Consider the following 21,633-nt stretch of genomic DNA (forward strand, 5'->3'; position numbering starts at 1 on the left):
TGAAAAAAAATTTTATCTTAATTTAAAAGCAAAAATTTTAAAACAAGAAAACAATTTTAAGAATTAGATCAAATAAAAAATTTTTTATTTTATATCAAGTTAATTTTTTTTTTAATGCAGGATAATAAAAAGCCACTGTGACTACCTCTTATATCAATTATACACGGAAAAAATAAGATGACACTGGATATCATCCCAGATTATACTGCGTGATATCTGGATTATACTCATTGTAATCTCGATTATACTCATTATTATCTGGATTTTACTAGCTACTATCTGAAATTTTTTTTCACTCAGTATAATCTAAGATGATTTCCAGTGTCATCTTGTTCTTTCCGTGTATATTTAAAAAATTTTAATTATCGAGATATTTATTAAATTTTTTTGAAAAAAAAAAATATTTTCGTACACTAATGTCATTATTAATTTATAATACAATTGAAAGTCAATAAGCTTCCACAGTAAATTACAATGCGATGTATTATTTTTATCTTTAATTATATTTGCTTGAAAAAAATTAAATTTGCTTAAAACATCGCTTTCTTCCTTTACGTCTTCATAAATATAAACATAAAATTAAAATAATTACTTTAATTTTATTCGATATGTAGAGTAAAAAAAATAAGAATTTAATTGAAAAATGAGTATGCAAAAGTTGCCGTGCCTCCTACGCAAACACTATTAATTTTCCACTTTATTTGGACTGGCCAACGACTGATTGCTACTAGACTTTAGCCATTTTATTTTTAAATAGTTAATTAAGAGTTAATTTGTTTGTTTTTATTATTCATTTTAATATTTCACGTTAAATTTAAAATAGAATGAAAGTTTTTTGATGAACAAAAATGTTTGAGTGGTTGTACATATGTAACTTGTTGATAAAAAGTTTAGAGAAAAATGATAAAAATTTTTTTAGCTTAAATATTTTTAATGTAAATTTAAAAATTGGTTATTAATGATGAATGATACTTTTATATTTTTTCAGTGATTTTGTCAAGTAAGCTCTTAGTTTATAAAGTACTTTATTTTTTACTAAATAAGATAAATTGTTAATTTTGTATTTGATTTTTTTTTTATAGACAAGGTGACGTAAAAAATTTTTCGGCTGAGTTATTGAAAATAAAATTACAGTGCAATTAAATAATAATTAAATGAAACTTTTCGCTTCAATAATATTTTATATGGATATTGATATGAATATGATAATAATTACTGAAAGGAAGATACAAATTAATCATAAATAAATTATAAAATAAATAGTAATTACTAGCGTGTGAATAGATAAACAATATGCAACGATATAAAAAAAAAAAGTTTAATATAAATAATAATCGACAAACTGGTTTATTAGATGCATAGTGCCTTGTATTTGGAACTACGTAATATGAATTTATTATTATTATTGTTTAAATAATTTAGTTGTTTTAATAGATTTAACTGTAATGTGAAAAGGAGGCACACTGGCACGCATTTATTATCAATATTATTATTAAGTAGAAAGATAGATAGACTTAAGGTTAATATAAATATATTATTTTATATAAGCATTATTATTATTTTTAGTTATTAATTTTTTATTTTATTTTGTTTAAGTTTATTTTTGTTAAGAAATGTGTATTAAAATGCCATCGCCTCTAGCAGCTGTTTTTATCTACTTTTATACTGTTGATGTCACTTATTGTAAGCTAAGAGTCAGTATATTACTGCCATAATCATTATAATGCAACTGTATACTCATAATATCTTTATATAAATAAATAACATTCAAAATATTTGTCATTTATTTTTTTAATTGAAAAAATTTTTTGAATTTTGTAAAAAAATTATTATTTAACATTAAAAATGTGAAAATAATTTCAATTTGGATAAAATCACCGATTGTAATTAAAAAATTAATAAATTACTAGCAATCTTGCAGTCACTATGTGACTGCCGTTACTTGTGGACTATAAATAAATAAAATGTTGATTTATTAAATAATGACTTTTGTTAAATCATCCCGATGTTACACTCATCAATAGCTTTCATTTGAGTACCCACATGCATTTTTATATATTTTTCATATAAAAATATATATAATATATATAAATATATGAAAAATTGATGTGGGTACTTAAATGAAAGGTCTTGATGAGTGTAACATCGGGATGAGCTTATATCTTTAAAAACGTCAATAGTTAAGAAAGTACAAGGGTATTTTAACAAATATTTTGTGAACTATTGACATTTTTAAAGATATAAACTCATCCAGATGTTACACTCGTTGAGACCTTTCATTTGAGTACCCACATCAATTTTTCATATATTTATATATGTTACATATATGAATTAGGGTGGCGCAAAAAAACCGACTATTTTTTTTTTTTTGAGTTTCGAGTGAAAAAATGTCAGTTTTTGATGTTTCAAGAGCCCTCTCCAAAGAACAGCTCAAACAAAGTTTTTAAGAGGTCGCTCCAAATTTTTTTAAACTTCAAAAATCGTCAAAAATCGAAATTTTTTTTAAAAATTTTTTTTCTCGTTACGTCATAATTTTATAGACCAAAAAAAATAAGTTCCTGAAAGTTTCAATTCAAAATTAAAATTTTGAAAGGTCGTTCATAATTTTTTTTTAAATTTCAGAGTCAAAAAATGGTAATCCAATTAAATAGTCACTAATAAATTAAAAAAAAAATTATGAGCGACCTTTTAAAATTCACATTTTGAACTGAAACTTTCAGGAAAAGCTTTTTTTTTGGTCTATAAAATTATTACGTAACGAGAAAAAAAATAAAAAAAAAAATTCGATTTTTGACGATTTTTGAAATTTAAAAAAATTTGGAGCGACCTCTTAAAAATTTTTTTTTAAGCTGTCCTTCGGAGAGAGCTCTTAAAACATCAAAAACTAACATTTTTTTACTCGAGACTTACAATAAAAAAATAGTCGGTTTTTTTGCGCCACCCTAATATGTATAGATGAAAAATATATCAAAATGCATGTGGGTACTCAAATGAAAGCTCTTAATGAGTGAACATCGGGATGAGCTTATATCTTTAAAAATGTCAATAGTTCACGAGATACAGGGTCATTTTTTAATTATGTTCCTAGAGATAGAGCATTTTCAAATTCAGCCTAAATACTTATCATCATAAATTGACTATAAATAAATTGACTATTGGTGAGAATGATATGAAACTCTGAAAAGGCACAACTCCAGGTTAAGACGTTTCCAACGATATCAAATTTAACCATAAAAACCTATTTTATCATATAAATACACTGACCACAAAATTGTGCTTATTCTCTTAATAATATAGATTCAATTTTGCTTCAAATTTTGACAAAATTGAATTTTTTACGATTTTATGATCTGAAAAAATCAAAATTTTAAAAGTTCAAAATTTATAAATTTTTACAAGTTCAAAAATTGATTATAGTTAATATGTAATTTTTATTTAATTTTGAGATTCGAAACCTTAAAAAATAATTAAAAAATTTTTGCTGGCTCAAGCTTAATTCTGTTAATTATAAAGAAAGAAAGTAAAAATTTATTAATAATCATCAATTAATATTTTCAATACAAATATTTGATAAATTCTTACGAAAGGCTGATAGACACTTAAAAGATTAAAAATAGTTTTTACAAACCATGAAAGTAATATTATAATTACTTAAGTGGTAAATAAAAAGTTAATATGATCTATAAATAAATAAAAGACTTATAAAAGCCGTTATTTCAATTACTATAATTACATACGACAGATTAATGATAGAGTAGATTGAAACCAACAACCGGGTATTGAACTCATGGAATTGCCATTTGGATTTCCATATCCAATTCTTCCATAGATCGCTGTTGAATTAAAATCCGCGAATTGACGTAGAGCGTGGGCTGCAAACCGATCGATTCGGAGTCTGTTGCATCATCGCAAAGGGAGAGTCTCAAAGGTTAAAAGATGAAAGTAAAGTAAAGTGATGTGAATTGAACTTAAGACACCAGCCTTTATTGAGGATTACTGCAAATGTTGCCTATTGCCTGTATTTCCACCAACATTTTGATATAGGGCGTAGTCAAACAATTTCACGACAATTGTTAATATGGTTATTGATTTAATAAATAATTCATTTTTATACCGGTACTCCATAAGTATGCATACTTTCTCGTCATTAAAATATATAATTATCATTATCAGTATCACTATCACTTAATTCCTTGAATATATTAAATAAATTATTCGCGTACTTAACTAGTACGCACGGAAGTTATTTAACGTCGGCTTTTATTCTTACATTTCTCGCAATTTAAATAAACTCGTCGACCTTTACATTGTATCGATACATTTTTATTTTCAGAATAACAGTTTTATTATTATTACAAGTATTTGTCGTTACAAAATTAATATATAAATACATGGAAAGTATATGTTTATTTTTTATAAATATAAATATTTAAATAAAAATATAAGCGCCATACTGACAGAAAAAATTATTAAAAAAAAAACATTCCAAATTTATCACTCGTGTAAAAAAAAATCGTCTAAAAAATGTCTAAAAATTAATTTTCCCAACAAATTCGAGGACCAAATTTCAAAAGTCTGCTTTTGGAATTTTTTTTCACGTCTTGAAAGAGTCTTGGTTTGTGTCACGTTTAAGATTTTAAACAAACGACAATTTTAAGACACTTTTAAGACGATTTTTTTTTTACACGGGCAAAATCTTTTTGAGAATTTTCGTCTATTTTTTCACTAAATTTAAATCAATCTACACAGTAAAAAATTTGGCGTCATTGCGTCAAAAAATTTTGTGTAAAAAATTTTTATGTTAAATATTCAACACTTTTTTGTGTTGTTTCAACAAAATAAATGTTAAATTTATACATAAAAGTGTTAAATAATTAACACTAATTTTTTTGACGCAAAATTTTTTACTGTGTATCAGAATGTTAAAAAAAAATTAATTGAAAATTTAACTCTTATTAAAAGTATAAGAAAAGCCATCAGAAGTTCTGGTAAAATCTAATTTACCTGGCGGATAAAATCTCCGAGGCGCAGGAGTCGTGATCGCATTGTAGCGAGGTCGAGGCGCTGGATTTGTTGCCGTTTGAAAAGAGTACTCGACATAAGGTCGGAGAGTATCAGGTCGCTGGTACTGCGGCTCTGTTTGTTGGTACTGAGGCTCCGGTTCGTTGTACTCTGGCTCTGACTCGGGCTCTGGCTGAAATCGCGGAGGTTGTCTTGGAGGATTGTAATGAAGTTGGGGCTGGTGCTGAAGAGGCTGAAGAGGCTGAGGTCGAGGCTGGTGCTGAAGAGGCTGAGGTTGAGGCTGCTCGGGGGTGTACCGAATCTGCAATCGCGGCTTGTAAGCCGGAGTTGGACGGGGTTCGTATTGGTACTCGTGGACCTCTGGTGGTGGAGTCACAGGCGAGTATTCTGAGTGATATTGGGGCTGGAAGACTATTCGCGGGCGGACGGGTCGCGGTTGCGGGTGAGGCTGGGACTGGGGGTGGAAGTGTTGGCGAGGACGGGGAGGAGGTATTGGGGGTGGGTGTGAGGCAGGAGAGGCCGATTCGTAGGCGAGTTGTCTGATGTCTGGGTCACTTTGGAATTTGTACGATCGAGGCTGTGGTGGCTGGTAGTCCGGGGGGTTGTACTCTGGTAGAGCCTCGTACTCGGGTGTCGGCGGTGTTATTTCGGGGATACCGTCTCCGCTTGCCTGAATATTGATTTTGATTTTTTGTAAAAGTTATTTTTTATTGGAATTATTGGTTTTAATACAGGCTAATGTCATTTTTTAAAAGAAAATTAAGTTTGAATAAATTTAAGTTAAAATTATATTTTTAAAAAAGTTCTTTTTTTTTTTTTTTTTTTTAATTTAAATTCATTTTAAAATTAAAATAGAAGCTTATAAAATTTTTTTAGTTAAAAAAATAATTTTTTTATTCAATCTAAATTAATTAATGAATTTTTAAAAATATAAAATTATCTTAATTACAAAAATTTGATACAAAAAAATTGTCGGTTTTATTTAAATAATTTAAAAAAATATGAGATAAAAATTACAATTAAAATAAATACTGTAAATATAAAAATTAAAAAATTACAATTTTTAAATTAAATTGATTTTGATTTTTTGTAAAAATTATTTGTTATTGGAATTATTGGTTTTAATACAAAATAATGTCATTTTTAAAAAGAAAATTAAATTTGAATAAATTTAAGTTAAAATTATATTTTTAAAAAAGATCTTTTCTTTTTGAAATTTAAATTCATTTTGAAATTATAATTTTCGTTAAAAAAATAATTTTTTTATTCGATCTGAATAAACTAGAAAAATTTTTAAAAATATAAATTATCTTTGTTACAAAAATTTAATATAAATAAGTTATTGGAAAAAAATTGTCGGTTTTATTTATTTTATTTTGTTTATTTTTTATTTAAATAATTTTAATACGGAAAAAATATGAGATAAAAAATTACAATTTTTAAATTAAATTTCTACAAACTGTAAAATTACATTAAAAATTGTAGAAATTATTTTTATTAAAACAGAAACTATAATTTAATTAATAAAATAAATAACTTACCTGAAAGCCATTTTTTCCAGCAGTATAATAAACAGTTCTTCTTTGTCCATTCGGATCTATGTAAGAATAAGAACCTTTACGATCACCATTAGCGTCACTTTCCTCTTTAAACTGCACACCGTCATCCTGTGTATAAGCTGCACCAAATGTACCATCACCAGAAAGATACCTCGCCTCGGATACAATCGCAGGTTGCCGTAAATCTTGAGCTATTGAAGAACCAACTAATCCTAATATCTACAAACATTTTTATTTTATTTTATCAAGCTCACTATTTTATAAAATTAAATCGCTTAATTTTTTTACTACAATTGAAACTTACGAAGACAAGATGCATTATGATATGTCTAATATCTAATCGAGACGCTCTTCAAGAGGAGGAACAAGAATAATGCACCAGGAATGAATAGGAGGGGCGTTTTATACCGGGCAGAGTTCTCGAGTTTCTCATGATCTGCGGGGCCAAAAGGCCTTGATCGTTCTGCAGCCTAGTGTCTCTTTCGCTTCTCCAGAGTTTATACAGTCAATTGTAAATCGACGTCATGAATTGTATCATTATTAGTTTTTTATTTATCGAATTACATGAGCAAGTGCTGCGCAGGATTGCAAAATATTGAGTTTACAATTTTTGCATTTTTTATTGAAATCAAAATTATTAATGAAAAATTTTTTTCGCATTTTTGAATTTTATAAAATTAATAGAGAAATTATAAAACGTAGACAATTTTTTTTTAATTGACCAATCTGAGAGCTTTTAATGCGTTCTAGGGTCAAAATTTCAAACTTTTTTGAATTATGCTGATGCTTTTTTTTTTTTTTTAATGATTAATATACGTTCCAGCCACGCCTGGGCAATAACTTATTAGGCAAATGCATTTCAGAGATCAGGTAGCCGCTAAGAGACAGGTTTATCATTAATAAAGCTCTTTCCTTTGAGCAATACATTTTTAATAGGTGTGTCAGACATAACTAGTTACAGCCCACGGAAATTGTATCCGGTGTGCGATATTGTTATGAAAATTAATGCTTACAAGTGTCTTTACATAGAAAATGTACTGTAGGCTTTTCGATAATTTTTTTACTTAAATTAATAATTTTATCACGTAAAACTATCGTCCGTAAACCGACTTTACAGATAACCAATTTTTTTAATTAAATTAATCAGAGTTCTAATTATTGATTAGATACGATGAAATATTTGTCAGAACTATAAATAGTATTGATAAATACTAAACTTATCGAGGGGCGACCCTCGAGGGGCGACCCTCGCGGATTATGTTTAAAATTTATGGAGGTGTTCTCTATAATAAAAAATAAATTCCCTACAAGTTTCAGCCCTTAATATGCAGCGGTTCTAGAGTTGTGATTTTTTGAAATTTTGAAAAAAAATTTTTTTTAACTTTTTTATTAATTTTTCTGATGAGGAAAACTTTTTTATTAAAATCCACGAAAAATCTTATCTTGTCGGAAAAATTCTCAGCTTTTGAATGAAAATATCCATTTTATCATAAACACATCAGAAGACCCTTTGAAATCCAATTAAAGTGGAAAAATTGATTTTTCTCGGTGTGCGGTGCAAGGTACATCCAATTTGACTTTTTTTTCTAAAAGATCAGAGTTTTTTACACAAAATATATGGTTTTCACGATGTGCATATTTTTTGTTCAATCACAATTAAATTAAACGTTATATCGGCTAAGCGTTATACGATTATTCGGGATAGTAAAATGATTTTCTGTTAAATATTTAGAATTTCAAACTGCTCGTTAAAAAATTGAGTTTATACAATGCAGATGGCGTTCACAACTACGATTCCATTTTCTTATTTAGGATGTAATTTTCCAAAATTTGCGAGAAATACTGATTGGATTATGGAAACTTAATCAATTTATAAAAATTTATTGAATAAATTGATTTGTAATAATCCAACGGGATCGTGCTTCTTCAGAAGTTGTAATAGATGTCCAAACAATGAAGAAATCATTAATTATTTTCATCCATCGTTTAAAGAATTTGATGTAAATGAAATCGAATTTAAAATGTGGACATCAACCGATCGATGTACCATTGTAAACGTTATTTCGGATTCCGATGACTTTATTGATCTTTGCGACGCAACTTGAGAAACTTTTAAAATATGACTTTATAGTAAAAATACAAAGTCGGTTTTTCCCTAATGCGAAATTAAATTTGAAGAGTGGTGAATTAGCGGTAGTTTTTAACTTTGTAGAAAATTGCGTTTGTTGTGCAGGAAGCTGCTCAAGGCTATCATTGAAATAATGACCAAGCTACTATACTTCAAATAGTGGTTTACTAAAACGAAAATGATACTATTAAGCATGTAGGCTTAGTTGGTATCTCAGATTGCCTTAAACATGACACAGTTTTGATTTATTTATTTCAAGAACAATTGATTTCTTTTTTAAGAGAAAAATTTACTGTTATTGAAAGAATTTTTTACTTCTCAGATGGAGCACCTCAGCAATTTAAAAATAAAAAAACATTTACTAATTTATGTTAATATTATGCTGACTTTAGAATCATCGTTGAGTGGCATTTTTTTGCGATTGCCCATGGCAAAGGACCATGCGATGGGCTTGTAGGTCCAGTAAAACGACATGCTGCTAGAGCTTCATTACAAATGGAAAATAAAAAACATATACTGGCACCACAAGATTTGAATTCCGGGGCAATCAAGAATTTTACAGGCGTTGATTTTACTTTCATAATGAATGATGATTATTTAGACAAAAATAATGTGTTAGACGTACGATATTCTTTATCAAAAACGGTAAAGGGTACACAGAAATTGCACACTTTTACCGATAAATGATGAAATTGGATATGCTCTTATTAAAACTGTATCAACATCTGAAAAAAGTTCAAAAATAAAAGTATTTTAATTATAAAGATTTTACGTTTAATTTAATTGCGATTGAACAAAAAATATGCACATCGTGAAAACCATATATTTTGTGTAAAAAACTCTGATCTTTCAGAAAAAAAAGTCAAATTGGATGTACCTTGCACCGCACACCGAGAAAAATCAATTTTTCCATTTTAATTGGATTTCAAAGGGTCTTCTGATGTGTTTATGATAAAATGGATATTTTCATTCAAAAGCTGAGAATTTTTCCGACAAGATAAGATTTTTCGTGGATTTTAATAAAAAAGCTTCCTTCATCAGAAAAATTAATAAAAAAGTTATAAAAAATTTTTTTTCAAAATTTCAAAAAATCATAACTCCAGAACCGCTGCATGTTAAGGGCTGAAACTTGTAGGGAATTTATTTCTTATTATAGAGAACACCTCCATAAATTTTAAACATAATCCGCGAGGGTCGCTCCGTAAAAATGTTCTTATTTGGTGGAATGACCCATATATTAATTTAATATAAAAATATATAAATATCAATCTGCTGTAAATAATTTAAATGATTCAATCTTATTATGTAACATTAGTAATAAAGGTGTTTTTATTTACAATTGTTGAACATTGTAAGCATTATTTATCGAAAATTTTAAAGGAGTAAAATTTTCAAAGTAAAAAATATGTTAATGTTGTTTGAGGTTGAAATTTAACATATCAACTATTCGATAGATAATTTTTTACTACTATGAGATACTAGTTTTCTATTATAAGTCAAGTCATGTCGTATTAATAAAAATGATTTCAAGCTTTATTTTTTTCGACCTTGAGAGAAAAACAACTTTAACCAATAAAATTCACATTAGTATATAATACCTGATAACTTTTGATGGAAAATATCATTTACCGTATGGTCAACTCTTCGAAACAGTATCAATATATAATCAGTAAAAAAATAATTAAATATTTTTAATAAATATATTTTTTTCTATTATTATTTAAATATTTGCCGGTTTGGTTTTTGATAATTATTAAAAGTCAAGATGGTAAGTATAAAGTGTTTGATATTTCCAATAATTTTTAGAATTTTGACTTTAACTCCAATATTTGTTTACGACGATTTTGAAACTTATGATTCTTTCGCGGTAACAGAATGCGTTGATCATGGTTTTCTCGTAAGTATTAATTTCCATGAAACACCATAGCTTGTAAGTAACTTTAATGATAATTATTATCATAAGTAAAAATTTTATAGTGTAACCCCGATCTTGAAAATCCATGCTGTGAAAATTTTACCATATGTGAATTGTATGATTGGCCAAATCAGTATTACTGTTTAGGCAATGGTACGTTAGCAAAATAATATATTCTTATGCTTACTAATTTTTTCTGAAGGAAGTTCGAGCGTAATTAATGAGTCAAAATAATGTTAAAACTTTTTTTAAATTTTACTTTTCCTAATATTCGTCAAAATTCTTTATTTCAATTTAAAATAATTTAAACAATTTAATAATTGATGATTTTTACTTATTTAATAAATTAAAGTAATAAAATGACGTTCGTATTTATTACTTACCGGATTAAACAAACAGATTTGGCAATAGCGCGTCTAATTATACTCATTACAGAGACGTGGATGAGTGTGTGAGTTAAACATTTCTCTCTCTGTAACTATATTCCTATCCTTCTCTTTTTTCTCAGTTGTTGACGCGATGTTGTCAAATCTTTATTCGAATAAATAGCTGACAATAAACGAGTTACAAACATAAAATTTGACTTTAAATATTTCAAAAATTATATCGGTAATGTATTATTATTAAATTGTTTTTATATTTTGCAATAATCCAAGTTTCTTGTGTATAGTTTTTTATCCGTTAAAGTTGGGAGGTTGATACTGAAAAAAATAATTAAAGTCTCGACAAAAGTTTGTCCGCCATAAGAGCCCGTGTATAAGGAGATAAAATATGTGATTTTTAAAATTGAATATCTGAGTAACTAAACGGTGAATCTTTTTTAAATTTTGGGATTAGATTAATTACGTATTTATTTATACGTATACTTAATTTCAAAACTCAAAGTTGGAAATTATTTTTTACATTAAATTCGCTCGAACCTCCTTCAATTCCTTCGTTGCTTGATCACAATTTATTTTAGGTACATTACAAGACTATTGTAAGCTTAACATAGATTGCAACTTGGTAAACAACACGATTTGTTCTAAAAATAAATGCGTTTGCGCTGAAAATTATACGCCATTAAATGCAACAGCATGTGGATCATTAATAAAAGGTGATTGTGATGTTGATGAGCAATGTGTTGCCGAGAATTCGCATTGCGTGAATAAAACATGCGCTTGCAAGCCCGATTTCACCTTTGTTACAGAAAATGAATGCGCTCTAAGTTAGTCTTTAAATATATATTTTACAAAATCGAAGTAATAATTTTTTTTTAATAAAAATTTTTGGAAATTATTAGCTTACACTGGGCAATTTTGCAACTCTGATCAAGATTGTTTTGATGTTAACCGAGCAACATGTTCAGATAACCACAAATGTACATGCAGAGAAAACAGCTTTGCAAGAATTGATAATGATGTTTGTTTATCGTTAATAAAAGGTTATTGTACCAAAGATTCCGATTGCGTTCCTTTAAATTCCGTTTGTCGAAATAATTATTGTACTTGCGATTACATGTTTATAGCTGTATCTGATCACGAATGTAAATTATGTAAGCTAAATTTTCATCTACGTTTTAATCAAAATTTGAAAATAGCAAATTTGATAATTAATTCTCGCCAAATTTCAGCTTATTTAGGGCAGACTTGCAACAAAAATGAAGATTGTATTGAAACTAATCGAGCAATGTGTTCTGAAGATAAAAAATGTGTTTGTAAAGAAAATCATACTATATTTGAAGACGCAGTATGTGTGTCGTTAGTGGGTGGATATTGTTGGCGTCACGAAGATTGTTTACCTGATAACACTATTTGTGTAGGTGATAGATGTCGATGTAAAGAACATTATGAACTTCGATCTAATAATCACTGCGTACGAAGTTAGTAAAAATACTTTAATTGATTTTTACGATTAACTGCGACAATTATCATGCATGATTTTCGTTTTAGAACTTTTGGGACAGCATTGCAAATCTTATGCAGATTGCGATGATATCAGATACGCTAAATGTTCCGAAGACTTATTGTGCGTTTGTAAACACAACCATTATGCAATGGATGATACCACGTGTGGATCATTATTGAACGGTTTCTGTATTGAAAATGGAGAATGCGAAGTATATAATTCGATTTGTGTCAACCGAAATTGTCAGTGTAAGGTCGGATTTGTTCAAGAATCAAAATTTCGATGTGTCTCAGGTAAATCCTCTAATTTAGAGTATTAAGCTAATAATTAATATTATACTATCTCAGGTAGAAAAATTGTAATGATTTATTCACCCATACTTGGTCATTTAAGCTTCTTTGAATAAAAATTGCGACACGGATGAAGACTGTGGAAATATTTGGCGGTCAGAGTGCTCAGATAGTAAAGTATGTGTTTGTCTAGTGAATCATACTGTAGTTGGCGGCTCACGATGTGCACCATTACTTGGCGAATTTTGCCTTAATGCCGATGATTGCGCACCACATCGATCTGTCTGCTTCGAAAGTAAATGTGACTGTCAATCAGGTTTTGTAGTTCAATCCAATACTGAATGTGTACCAGGTAAATGAAATTTTTGAATTCCCGTACAAAAATGGATTGATCAATGATTGATCACTAAAAGATCAATAATTGATTATTGACCGATCAATTATGAGTCTACCATAGATCAACGAGAGATCATTCAGAGAGCGCTCATTGATCACTCTATGGAGACACTATGGAAGAATAGCAGAACATTATTTTTGCAACCATTACGCGATAAATTAATAATCATTAAATGAACAAATAGCGATCACTCAATGATCAATTAATAACCTCTGAGTGATCAGTTAATGATCACTGATAACCCAATTTTTTATCACGAGCTGATCGATTATTGATCACTGACAGGTATCCTATTAATCACGGAAACCAGCGATTGATCACTTCGAGATCACTCAGCGATCAATTTATGAACACTGAATGATCAATTGATGAATACTAAATGATCACTGAGTGATCAATTAAAGATCACTGAATGGTTTATTCTTTATGAATGAGGGATCTATTATTGATCGTGAGTTTATTGAACATTGATCACCGACAAGTTACCTATTAATCGAAGATATCCGACATTAATTAGTTAGAGATCACTTCGTGATAAATTTGATCAATAATTGATCAATCCATTTTTGTACGAGTCATAATATTTTACAAATTTCATTGAAAAATGCTTGTTTTAGCTCTGTTGGGAAAGCCTTGTGAAATAGATGTAGATTGCATTGAAATAAATCATTCAAAATGTTCAAAAGACAATGTTTGTATTTGTCGAGAAAATACTATTGCAGTAAGCAATTCTAGTTGTGAACCACTTTTGGGTAGTTTTTGTTGGAAGAATGAAAAATGCGCTCCAGATAATTCTGTTTGTTTGCAAAATGAATGTCGATGTAAACCTTCTTTTGAGCCACTGTCTTCTAATTGCGTAAAATGTAATTTTGGAAAATGATTTCAATCAAAAATCTATATATAGAGTTTGTTTTGGTTCATTCTTGATGGAATATTTCATTTTTTAGTGCCGTTAGGAAAATCTTGTGTGACAGATTCTGATTGCATCACAACGAGTTATCTAAAATGTTCGCGAGACGACAAATGTGTTTGTAGAGCATTCTACATTGAGGAAGATCAAATCAATTGTAGGCCTCTTTTGAACGGAATTTGCCTGACTAATAATGACTGTTTACCCGAGTATTCTGAATGTATTAATGGCAAATGTAGGTGCCAGGAAAAATTCATACCTGTGTCCAATGATCAATGTATACCAGGTATATTTCTTTTGAATCAATAATTAATGATCTACGTGTTTCTATTATCAGTTATAAGTATCTGTGAATTAATTTCGTTGGATATTTTCAGTTGAACCCCGTAAGCAATGTAATAGTGACAATTCTTGTAACGACCGACACGCAAATTGTAACGAAGTCAATGAATGTGAATGTGCAGTATTATATGAAAAGAGAAACGGAACATGCATGCCATTGATAGAAAATTTTTGTTTCAATGGCGATGAATGTTTTCCCAATCACTCTGAGTGCGTCTATGGTCTATGCCACTGTAAATATCAATTTAAAGCTCACTCCAATAATATGTGCTTGCCAATTGTTTGAAAGGTGAAATATGAGTTTTATGATAAGGAAAATAACACATTGATATGTGATGAATTTGGAATTATATGAAATGTAATCATTAGATTGAATCTTAAAAATTTATCAATAAAAATTGTTGACAATAAAAATTTTGTATATTAATAATTAATTAAATCATTATATTATTACGAAGATAGCTAATTAATTGTGTAAGGATATTATGAAGTGTGATAGAAATATAATAGAGGTAAATTTTGGAAAAATTGGTTTTTTTCAAAACATTCTATTAGAAAATAAAATTAACTCTGATAGCCACCTCATACTTTAAGTTCTTGTAGATAAGTTAGTGACAAGTTATCGTCAAGTCTATAAATGCCCATCCTTATATGCAAATTGACAATAAGATTGTACCGATATTTAGAAACAACTTATCTAAAAGCTTATATTAAACTTGAATAGAAAATAAAATTGTTGACAAAATTTGGGATATTAATAATTAATTAATTCAGAGGCTGGCAATGGCCTGGTCGGCTCGATGCTCGCTTTTCGAAAGAGTGGGACCCGGGTTCGATCCCAGCACGCACCAATATATTTTAGTGATTATAATTAAAAATATGTGCGTTACGTTACGTTGCCAGCCTCTGGAAGTGGCAGAGATAGCCGGGCGGCACACGTCTGACTTGGGCGATCACACATTTATAAATGTAATGTTGCTTATAAGCAACAACTTGAATGGGTGACCACTCTAGTCAACGTTGGCTAGCGCGAGGGATCTTTGCACACTAGGAGAGGGGCCTAATGCTTCAGAGGTCGATAAAGAAGAGTTTCTTATCAATCACTGTAGACTTAGCCCAGCTCCGACTGTACTATCATGGGTTTTCTCTGTGGTTTCCCCATGATTCTGTTCCAACAGCCTGAGAAGGTGAGGTTCAGGGTGAATACGGTACAGAAAGCACAAGAGGGTCCACAGCCGCAAATAAAAAGGGATATATAGAGTGGAGATATAGAATGGAGATAAAGTGGGGATATCAGCCTTGTAAAAACCAGATAACGGTATACAAGTAAAACTCAAAAATAAAAAAAATAAAAAATAATTCATTCATTCATTAAATTATTATGAAAATTGTTAATTAATTGTGTAAGAATATTATGAATTATGATGGAAATATAGTAGATGTAAATTTTGAATAAATTCGATATTTTTTCAAAATATTTTATTACACAGTAAAAAATTTTGCCATTGCGTTAAAAAACTTTGTGTTAAATATTTAACACTTTTATGTGTAAATTTAAAATTTATTTTGTTCAATCAACACACAAAAGTGTTAAATATTTAACATAATTTTTTACTGTGTAGAGAATAGAATCAAAAATTGCAAAATGATTTTTTCAAAGATGATAATTTAAAAATAGTTTGAAAATAGTTTAAAAAATAATTTAAAAGTAGTTTTAAAAAACCCCAAAAAATAGCGAAAATTCGATGTTTTGGCAAGAAGAAAAATTTTGAGATCTAAGGCAAGCATAATTTTCATGTATTTTGATCTGTTAAATACTAATTTCGATCGTACTTTAATCATAAACCGTTTTAAATCTAAAAAAATTGTAAAATATCCTTAAAAGATCTTATTCTGTAATAAATTTAGCCCATATTCCCCTCAAACATTCATAAAACTACAAAAGACCGATAAAATAGCAGAAAATTGCTGCTGAAAAAATGGAAAAAAATCTTTTAAACACAATTAAATAAATTTCTTGTGTTTTTTATTTCTAAAATACAAGATTAAGATCGAAGAATTTACACAAATTGGATTTTTAACGGTTTTTCGAGGGTATTGTACTGTTTCATTCTCAAATGATTTACGACGTGGACACCTCTTCTTCTACCTTTTTCTTTATTTAGTAAAAATTTGCCATCGTGTTGGGATTTCAACTTCTTCGACGTGCAGACTTCATTTCATTGCATGATCGCTTGTACTGGCAATCAGGGCACCTCCTCGGGGTGACGGTGGATAACAGAACGATCTGGCAGAGTCCATGGGTTAACGGCGTAGGTGCCGTCATGACAGGTACAAGTGATGAGTACTTTACGATGCAGGGATTCGGAAACCCAGTATCGGCGTCTGTTCAGGGTGACTTAAGTGAAATGGAGACTAGGTATCAAGGAAATTGGAATATCAACATGATAGCAGACTATTGCTGGACACTCAAAAGAGATATACCAGCAGAAAATAACAAACGAAAGAGAAATCCACTCCGTAGATCATTTGAAAATAAAAATGTTCGATACCACCGCAAAACAGTTTAAATGTTGGGAAAATCATTTTTATAATTTTGTTAATACGTCATTTTCATAGATTTTACAATTTTTTTGCATTTTCAGATATTAATCTTGTATTTTTTCAATAAAAAACACAAGAAATTTATTTAATTGTGTTTAAAAGATTTTTTTCCATTTTTGGAGCAGTAATTTTCTGCTATTAAATCGATTTTTTGCAATTTTATGAATGTTTGAGCGGACTATGGGCCAAATTTATTGCAGAATAAGATCAAGCAAATTAAATGACATAAAAATCTTCATCAATCCGGGCCAACAAAATTTTTTATACCAAGATAATCCCAATTTTCTTCGATTTTTGCAATTTTTTATGATTTTTTATAATTTTTGATGATTTTTTATAATTTCTTTAGATTTGAAACGTATTTGTAAGTATTAATTTCCATGAAACACCATAGCTTGTAAGTAACTTTAATGATAATTATTATCATAAATAAAAATTTTATAGTGTAACCCCGATCTTGAAAATCCATGCTGTGAAAATTTTACCATATGATAATTTAAAAATAGTTTGCGATTTCTTCGATGGTTGATAAGTACCTGGATAACCTGGAAATATAGGCGCTGACATTACCATCATTCGCTTTTTGCTCATATGATCACATATCGAATGATAAAACTCTTTACTCACTTAAAATTCAGAAAATGATAAAATATGATTATAATTTACTAACATTTAATGTTTGAAGTAAAAATTGATTGAGAAAACTTGGAAAAAATAAATAAATTCATAATCGATTGCATATTTAGGACTCTTGAGTGAAAATAAAATTTTATTTTCAATAGAACAATAAAATTTTTCAACTACATTAAATGTAATACTCAGAAAATTCTCATGTAATACGCTTTCATAATTAAATAAAACATACAACAATAAAAATATTATTGCTTCCCATGTTTAACAACAATTTTTATCGTCTAATTTCAGCAAATAAAAGAACTCAAAATTTACGAAAACAATGGATTAACTCTTGAGCGAACTTTTTATGTTTTTAAACATTTTAAATAGATGCATCATTTGTATGCAGTAAATGATCATCATAAATTTTTAAAAAGGACCATAAAAATTCAGCCCAACTTCCGGAATATCATTGAGTTTATTTTAATAGTTATTGTTACTATTGTTACAGCAACAATGCATTTCAAAAGCTTCGAACAATATTACAATATTTAACTGATCAGATAGAAAGAGATCCTATAATATAATAACCTGTGAATTTTTACGAGTCTCTTTACTCGATGGAAACTTTTTACCTCGGCAGACATTATCTCAAAAGTAGTAAATCGTAAAGCAAAGCAGCGGGAATAGAACCACTTACACTTGAGAACCTCAGCCTCTATAAAGAAGTCTCTCGAGTCTCCGCAGCTGATTTCTTCGACAAAACTTGTGTCGCACATCCACGAGAAAAAATCTCTACATATTTTTAACATCATGATATTATTTACCGTGAGTTTACAATTTAATTATTAATTTATTTAATTATTTTACTAGTAATCTATTTATAGACAAGTTAAATTGTGGTGTGATTTTTTATTATTTTTTTCGAGTGAAAAATTAATTAATTTTGATTTTAAATGATTTTAATTAAAGTGAAAGTGTTTTATTAATTATTTTAGTGTCTAAATTTTTCTAAAAATTAATTTGCACGAAAATATTTTTAAAATCCATAAATTATAATTATAGTTCAAAATATTCGTCGTAAAAAAAAATATTTATAGAAATTTTGAATTTTTTCAATTTTATTTTTTTAAAGTTTAATGCAATAAAAAAATTGTTTTCTTGCAAATCAATAAATAAAATTACAATTATTTATTCGTAGTAAATAATTAACTGTAGCGTGAATGAAAAAATGTAAATTATAAATTAACATTATTAATAAGATAATAAGATAAACATCGTATGTTTAATGTATGAAGAATCGTACATTCAAGGATGCGCATGAAGCATGTGTATACTTTCTATCATTAGATTCACCCACGAGTTACATCATCAAGTAACATCGCAAATAACCTTTTGAATTGCTATATTACATGCACTGTTGTTTTTTCTTCCAAGGCATTCCTCTTGGTGACTGTTTCGTCCCAGTTTATTCATGCTGAAGATGCTCCACACCGTAGACTTCGTGCGCCGCAGCAAAGTCGTGCTGACTATCAGGCTCCAGATGGTTAGTCAACCATTTTTCCACAATTATTATCAATTTATTACTAATCATTATTCATTTTAGGATACGAAAAAATTTTCACCCCTAATTCGCAAAGGAAAGCACGCGAGCAAGGACAAAACACGCGACAAGAGCCCATCAGAGCTCCAGTTCAAAAACAGACTGAGTTTTATCAGTACAAACCGTATTCAGCGATTCCGGAAAACATCAAGCAACTACTAAATTATTATTACACACCTCAAGCACCATATGTTAATCCTCATTCATTTTTTTACAACATCAATCCTATGCAAACACTCGCTCAAGATAATTCAGAAGATAATTCTAAACAACAAGAATATTTACCACCCCAAGAATCCAAACAGTTTTCAGCATCGGAACAGTTTCCTGGACCAGAATCTTGGTCCCCATCGACAAGACAACCGACTTATTCGCCTCCTGCTGGTTATGACCAAAACCAACAAAATTCACAAGCTCATCGTTCAAATTACCCGAGTCACACGCTAGCTTCGATAAAAAAAACCCCAAAGGCAGGAATTAAGTACAAAGATGATCTGACTCCCAATCAGTATCAAAATCAAAATCAGAATGATCAACGTTTTGGTTATCGATCATCGGCGAATTCCCGCCAAGATCAAGGCAAAAGGTCTCTAGAAAAGGACTTGGGAAATTTTGAACAGAAACCCAGCCAAGGTTACTCAAATATGCCCCAAGAAATCAGCCAAATTTTGCAGTTCCAGGCTCAAATTCCGTACAATGTTCTCGCGAATCAAATTTTGTTCGAGTTCAAAAAACCATTTGTTCCACAACCATTGCCCAATGACATCCAATACTCAGGACACTATCCTAACAAGGTTTACTACGTGCGACCTGATGGCGAAATTGTCGACCATCCTCCCGAAGAGGCCTCAAGTGGGCAAAATTATAAGTATTAATATTAGTTGGGGCTTTGATTTATCTTATTGTAGAAAGTTGTATAAATTATCACTTATGAATTTATAATGTAAATTGTAATGTTTTGACGTTGATTGTATGCTATCAATTTATGTGTCATATAAAAAAACGTTGTAATTAATGTTGTTAATAAAGAATTATTTTTAATTGATATGCTTTCGTTGGAAATTATTAAGTAAAGTGTTAAGAAAATTTCTAAGTAAGAATTTGAATGAAAAAATCATAGTTTAATATTTAAATAGAAATAAATTGGTGAGGGAAATTAAAGGATAATAAGAATATCCTGTTTAAAATTATTCATTGAAAAAAAAAAAAAAATTGCTCTATGCAAATTATATATCTATAGATATATGCTTAGAATTTGAAATCAATTTGAATTATTGAAAAAAATTCAAATCTCATGACAGTGAATTTTTTTTAATGAATATTTTTAAACAGGGTATGTTTGTAAAAAATTTAGATGAGAAAAACTACAGGAATTGAACATTTTAATGGACGATAAATGTGAAATCATACGCGGCGTATTAATATGCGCTATTGATTGAAAGGAATTTTTCGGACATCATTAATCAGTAATTATCAATAAATCTAATGTACGGGAGGGGGTGGGGGTTAATTTTACTGGATTTCACTTTGGAGAACTGAACAGGATAGTGAGATTTTCTCCGGATCAGGAAGGCTATTTGCCGTTTAAGCGATCCACTTTCGTGGCCTTCACGGTACACTGACTTTACACGGACTCGTTCAAACTATCTTATGCTGGATGTTCCTTTCGTTTTTGCATACCATCAATAATCTATGTAATTTTTGAATTAATACACATCATTTAAGATTTTGATTTTTTTTTAAATTAGATAATATTTCTGTTATATAAGATTTTATAATCGGAAATTAATATTTGCGATGGAAAAAATCGTGTGACATGTAAAAGTGCTTTCCAAAAATTTTCCATTACACATTTGCGAAATACGTATTAAAAAATAGCAATTAAGAAACTGTGAAGCTATTAATTACTTATAACAAGTTCGTTGATCTCCTGAACACGCATCGGAGGTATCTTTTAATCCATATTAGAACTTCCGCTAAAAAGTGAACTCTTACGATATAAAATGCTCGCTCTACAATAGGAAACTTACTCGCCTACTTTACCTTATAAATAATAACAATAATTATAATTCAGTGAGTTTTCTTTTTAACTTAAAGTTCAAAAATAAAAAAACCTCGTAATTACGTCTCGCGGCGATAAAAAACATTATGGTTAGTCCGTTAGACCTCTAACTAGTTTGTTCAGTCGGAGATTTTAACCTGACCCGTAACTCAACTTGTTAAACAATAAATTACAAATGTAATAATAATAAGTTATGATTTATTGTAATTATTAGTGGTATTATTTGTAGAAAGAGACTTGAAGATTGTATCTGTGGAGTTATCAGACAGTAGCTGGGTAACTTGCAACCGTTGAAAAGG

At 29.1% G+C, this 21,633-nt stretch overlaps 4 protein-coding genes across 5 annotated transcripts in view; 2 read left to right on the plus strand and 2 right to left on the minus strand.

The window, feature by feature from the left end:
* LOC123269049 (tyrosine-protein kinase Drl) overlaps positions 1-21,633 on the minus strand; it is a 238,310-nt gene that overhangs the window by 153,229 nt on the left and 63,448 nt on the right. The window lies entirely within an intron of this gene.
* LOC123269096 (leucine-rich repeat extensin-like protein 3) lies at positions 4,898-7,040 on the minus strand. The gene is made up of 3 exons (XM_044734629.1): positions 6,886-7,040; positions 6,564-6,800; positions 4,898-5,692 (listed from the first exon to the last, which is right to left on the minus strand). The coding sequence occupies exons 1-3, from the start codon at positions 6,898-6,900 to the stop codon at positions 4,946-4,948; spliced, it is 999 nt and encodes a 332-aa protein (XP_044590564.1). The 5' UTR covers positions 6,901-7,040; the 3' UTR covers positions 4,898-4,945.
* Positions 10,460-14,762, plus strand: LOC123269011 (tenascin-like). Its single transcript, XM_044734502.1, has 10 exons — positions 10,460-10,606; positions 10,687-10,777; positions 11,586-11,831; positions 11,907-12,158; positions 12,237-12,485; positions 12,556-12,804; positions 12,905-13,153; positions 13,816-14,061; positions 14,146-14,394; positions 14,486-14,762. Exons 1-10 carry the CDS (start codon positions 10,475-10,477, stop codon positions 14,734-14,736), a joined length of 2,214 nt encoding a protein of 737 aa, XP_044590437.1. The 5' UTR covers positions 10,460-10,474; the 3' UTR covers positions 14,737-14,762.
* Positions 18,290-20,317, plus strand: LOC123269106. Its single transcript, XM_044734637.1, has 3 exons — positions 18,290-18,497; positions 19,107-19,215; positions 19,276-20,317. Exons 1-3 carry the CDS (start codon positions 18,483-18,485, stop codon positions 20,145-20,147), a joined length of 996 nt encoding a protein of 331 aa, XP_044590572.1. The 5' UTR covers positions 18,290-18,482; the 3' UTR covers positions 20,148-20,317.

The sequence above is a fragment of the Cotesia glomerata genome, linkage group LG1, assembly GCF_020080835.1.
Source record: "Cotesia glomerata isolate CgM1 linkage group LG1, MPM_Cglom_v2.3, whole genome shotgun sequence".
NCBI lineage: Eukaryota > Metazoa > Arthropoda > Insecta > Hymenoptera > Braconidae > Cotesia > Cotesia glomerata.